General features: G+C 36.8%; 1 protein-coding gene across 1 annotated transcript in view; it reads left to right on the top strand.

Moving 5' to 3' along the window:
- Positions 1-11: 11 nt before the first annotated feature.
- The window catches only part of LOC103523098 (zinc finger protein 271-like), a gene marked incomplete at its 3' end in the record, with an annotated part of 11148 nt that continues 5650 nt past the window's right edge, over positions 12-5509 (top strand). Inside the window, exons 1-2 of the mRNA XM_017449160.2 lie at positions 12-1725; positions 2695-2720. Coding sequence (XP_017304649.2) covers positions 203-1725; positions 2695-2720 — 1549 coding nt within the window. The remainder of the gene's footprint in view (positions 1726-2694; positions 2721-5509) is intronic.

Genomic DNA, 5509 nt, shown 5'->3' with positions numbered 1-5509 from the left:
CATTATGTTTACTCAAACACCCAATCTCGTGCTCTTCTCTCAACAAACCCTGCTTTGTATCCATGGTAATGACAATGCGTACAAGTGTCATCAGTGCCAGAGACTTATCTTCCTATCTGCCAATGCTGGCGTACACAAATGTGAATACTGTCATAAGGTTTTTGATCAGCAGTCTTCGCTCTTAAGTCATAACTGTCCTCAAATGAAACCTCGTCCTTACAAGTGTGATACATGTGAGAAATCCTTTACCAATTCCCAAAACCTAAACACTCACCAGCTCATTCACTCGGGCATCCGACCATTCAAATGTACCACTTGTGATAAATCCTTTGTTAACCAGAGTAACCTCATTACCCACACACGAATACATACTGGGGACAGACCTTACCATTGTACTCATAATGACTGTGACAAATCTTTCCATAGTAAATCCAACCTCAACACACACTCCTACATACACCAAGGTATCAAACCTCACCGATGTGAAATCTGCCACAAGGGTTTCACAAACCAATCTAACTTAGCCATGCACACGCGTATTCATTCGGGACATAAACCTTACGTCTGTCAGACTTGTGAAAAAGCTTTTACCAATCAAAGTAACCTTATTAGTCACTCGCGAACCCATACGGGTGAGAAACCATACAAATGTGAATATTGTGATAAAGCATTTATCAACCAAAGTAACTTGGTCACACATCGTCGAACGCACACTGGGGAAAGACCTTACCAATGTACTTACTGTAGTAAAACCTTCATCAACCAAAGTAACCTGGTGTGTCATACGCGAACTCATACAGGAGAGAAACCCTATGTGTGTGAATATTGTGAGAAAGGTTTTATCAACCAGAGTAACCTCAATATTCACATACGTACACATACTGGGTTCCGTCCTTATGTTTGTGAGGTATGTGAGAAGACATTCACCAACCAGAGTAACTTGATAACTCACGGACGTACACACAGTGGTGAGCGTCCCTACAAGTGTAACTCTTGTGATAAGAGATTTATAACTCAGTCTAACTTGGCACAACACTCCTGTATGAACTCACACTTCCCCAAGCCTTACCAATGTGATCGATGCAGTCAGTTCTTTGGCGATCGTATGAATCTCATCTCACATCAGTGTGGTCCAGAAGATATCAAACCCAATGTGGACAACTTACAAACTCAGATCAGTAATAACGATGAACAGGCCAAAATTAAAATGCAACAGCAACAACAACAGCAGCAACAACAACAGCAGCAACAACAACAGCAGCAACAACAACAACAACAGCAACAACAACAGCAACAGCAGCAACAACAGCAACAGCAGCAGCAACAACAACAGCTTCAGCAACAGCAACAGCAACCTCAAATGTCCCATGCACAAGATTTAACCACAGATTTAACAACGAATTTGTCGGCAGATGAACAGATTCGACTGAAACTATTGGAAGAGCAGGAGAGAATGAGATTAGCCATGGTAGCGGAACAAGAAGACAAGTTCAAGATGTCCCTCATGGCGAGGAATCAGGAGTTGATGGAACAACAGAACAAGATGATGATAGACCATCAGGAGAAGTTGAAACTCCTTATGATGAAGCCATTCCATTGTCTATCCTGTCGTCGCGCCTTTGAGAGTCATTTTGAATTGTTGACACACAACTGTGTCCCTGCTGCAGCTCCTACAAGTACCGTCACGTCTGCCTCCTATCCTTCCTCTTCCTCCCAGTCTACCTAGTATTTATTTCTATGTCTGGAACACGGGATCTTGGGTGAACAAGTGGCTGTGTGGGATCACAAGTGTCATTCAGGCAAAATGTTTGAAACTCTCCAGTTTGTACTTTTCGTTTTGCAAACCATGCGAGATGCTCAACATTTGTGGCCTTGACATAATTGATTGACGGACAACGAAGAAATTTCTTTGTTAAGTCATCATAATCTAGTAGTGCCTAGTATGTGATATCTTCTATTTGCCTTTGTGATATCCCTACCAAATTGTCTATTATCTATTGCCAATCTTGTCTTGTAAAATCCTTTCCTCTAATGAAAGCACTGCCACTTGTTTGCTAGTAATGGTCTGTTCTGCCATATTTATTAGTTCTGGGTGCTAGAAATTTTTGTCTTCACTCCCACCATGCCATTATGATTTGCTTTCATAGACTTGGATCTGACTACGACTTTACCTTATTTATTTTTTCTTCGTAGGACGTCTTGAAGCAAATTTAGAAGAAGTCTGGTAGTTAATTCTCTCCCAACTTTCCGTAGAATATATCAATGGAGACAACTTTTTTTTTCCATATCCACTAACTTTTCTTGCAATAAGGTACATGATGACACAATGTATCCTTTTTCAATTTTAATTAGGTTTAAAATTCAAATTAAAACTTTTTTTACTTTTTCTATTATTATTTTTTTCTGAACATAGTTTACCGTAATTTATGAAGTGCTTGTGCTCTAAAGTTATTTCTGTACGTACCACAGTATTGTTAATGTTTAGATTTTTTAAAAATACTAACTTATAGCTAGGTGTTGAAAAAAGACCGAAGCACAACTTTAGAGTCAAACGGGCTTTTTTTCCCCCTTCTTCATTTTTGTAGTTTTTCAACAGAGTCTAGGTACATATTTGTAGCAAGACCTCATCTCATTTGTGTTTGTTTCCTGATAGATTTTTCTTTGTCGAACACGTTTTCACATATTTATTTGCAGTTCTCTACATTATATGTTGGGCACAGGTACATACCCAATATTTTCAAGTTGATCTACACTGTTTCGGTCTTACACTACACATGTACATTTTAGAGTATTGGACAGAACGAGTTATTACATATATATTTTTATTTTATACATTCTAGTTCCTTAAATTCAATCAGATTATTTTATGATGGCTTTTCTTACCGATGGATATGTAGGGTATCTAGTGCATTTTTCAGTAAAAAAAAGAGTATTGTTTCTCCTTAAACGTTCCTTATCTATGAGATATAAGAGCTTTTACAGTCTTACATACCGAGCTCCCATATATGACGAATTTAAATAAAAACACAATCTCGTGTGATAGTGTTGAGTTTTTGTCCTCTTGAATATCCCCACTTATCATCCTCATCCTCTCTTCATTTTCTATCTCTCTTGGACTAGGATTAGCAATGTATCTCCTAAAAATTTTACCCAGATTCTTTTTAAATCTCCAAACGCAACAAGATTCGTCCAATAGTCTTTTTAAATGCGGCTGTCTGTAAGGACTCTTTCAACTTCCAATTTAATCTAAGAAATCTTCTTAATTTTGGTTCAATTGAACCAGTTCAATTATTTCTCAATTCCATTTTGTGTTACCCCTAGCCTTAGATCGTATGAGATTCAATAAAAAAGCGATTTTCGTTATATTTTTTCAAGTAGAAAAAAAAGTTTTCTTAATTTTCTCTCAGGATTTCACCTGACAGTTCTGATACAGTTTTGTCGTTGATCATTTTTTTGTGTTTGAGCTTTCCTTTCCGCCTGTACTATCACATTGATTCCCATATCTTGACTCAGTTTGAGATCCGCATTTAGAAGACTTGAGAAGCTATCTCCATCCTTAATAATATAACCATTGATGCATCATTCTATCCCATTTACTCAGTTTGAGAGCTAAGTAAGCTCGCAACAACTTTTTTTTTTTTTTTTATTGTGGTAGAAGAACTTGAGAAGGAATTAAAAAAATTTAAATTAAATAAATAAATATGAAATACACGATGCATACAGTACTCATTATCCCATTTATAAGAATTTTTGCTGATATGGCTAAAAGAAAAGCTCGCATTCAAGTTTAGGTGTACATTTGGTATTGTACGTATGATTTAAACTTAGAGCGAAGACTGTGTAGTAGCTAGGCAGGATTCTATGGTTTAAGCGTACTATCTATATTGTACAGTATTTCATTTTACTTGGTAATGGTCGACATTTCAAAGAAAAAACAATCAAGGATGTGCTGAGAGAATGTCCATTCCAGTGCTTTACATTTTTCATAAGAACTTTGATTGAACGCAAAACGCCCGAGAGTGAATTACAGAGAATCTATTCTGTTCAGAAACATTCACAAGAGTTAAAAATGTGTGTGAAATTGCGTGTCTAGCAACAAACACTTGCTTTTTGGAAACTATCTACTGGTATCTTCAGTTATTCTTCATGAAAAATTGATTTCTTTTTACTGAATGGAATTATTCGGCTTTCTGTGAATATTACAACGGGCCTAGCAATGTTTAAGCTCTACCTCTCTTCTTGTTGGAACCGATACTTGAAAATGAATGAAAAACTAGATAATGTTGGCAAGGGTTCTGTAAACTCAGTGGGGTACCCTCTGTGGTGGATTGTAATCCAAGAGACTAGGGTTTGGAGTTCCAGGGATGGTCCATGAAATCCACGGACGAAACCTCTCTAAAGTTGTTCACTCATCAATTTGTGTTCCAATCAATAGGGGAAAATGAAACATATTGATTTTAATTTGTTTTACCAAGTGTTGTGGTATACCCTTGAAAGTCACATATATTTGTTTTTCTTTAATCTGTTCCAGAACAGGGGTTATTGATCCAATGTTAAAATATCTGTTTTTTTTTTTTTGAGAAAGAATGCTGTTTTAGATTAGAAGTTGTTTTTGGAAGGTGTGAAGGCAAAGTTTATTATAGACCAGGATAAGTGGTTGGGGTGGAAGAGCTCAATCTTTGAGAATCGCTGCGCACTTCAAATAATAAAAACTTTCAATTTTTCTTCATTACTTACGGTCTTCGAAATGGACCATTCTTGATAGTTTTTGGTGATTTTTTTCTGTCTGTAGAAACGTATTAACAGATTGAATTATTATTATTATTTAATATTAGTTATCATTTTCCCAAGCAGGCATTAGAATAATTGCTTATTTTAAGAGAGTCACCCAATTGTGAAGAGAATATTCATTTCCTTTTCAACTTTCAATGTCCCGTCCGTCCCATGTTTATGATTCTTTAAGAAAAAGAGCAAATTTGGCGCCGATTTTTCTGTGAAATTCGAAGTGAAGATCTCTGTGGTTATAGAGGGCTAAGTGGGGGTGCTGGAATCAATTAGGGATAATTTTAAATCCCTGAAACCTATATCTTGCTTAAAGAGCGACTTGTCTTAACGGTATTAGGTGCAAATTCACATATCATTGAACAAGTTGTTAACGTAATGAAAATACATGATGGGAAAATACGTGGAAAAATTATACTGTAAGGAGGAGGGAAAAACTGGGAGCTATGAATCTTTGTATTGGAGATCTGTATGGAAAAGGCAACATGGTTTTTCAAATATGCGTCTAAGTAGTGCGCGGGGGAGGGTAGCCGTCGTTAAAGTATTGAGAGGAGGTGCAAGTTGGTAGACAGGCAGACTTGGTGCTTCCGTGTCGCCAGGGCAATTTCGAGCGTAGTGGGAAGATCATGCGAGCTCGATGAATCTTTTTATTGGAGATCTGTATGGGATAAAGCACATGTCTTTCAAAATATGGTCTAAGTTAATGTCTTTTATTAAAAAAAAAAAA

Source organism: Diaphorina citri, unplaced genomic scaffold (assembly GCF_000475195.1).
Source record: "Diaphorina citri unplaced genomic scaffold, Diaci psyllid genome assembly version 1.1 scaffold15237, whole genome shotgun sequence".
Classification (NCBI taxonomy): domain Eukaryota; kingdom Metazoa; phylum Arthropoda; class Insecta; order Hemiptera; family Psyllidae; genus Diaphorina; species Diaphorina citri.
The sequence above is the reverse complement of the archived record's forward strand: the minus strand, read 5'-3'. Positions and strand labels throughout refer to the sequence as shown.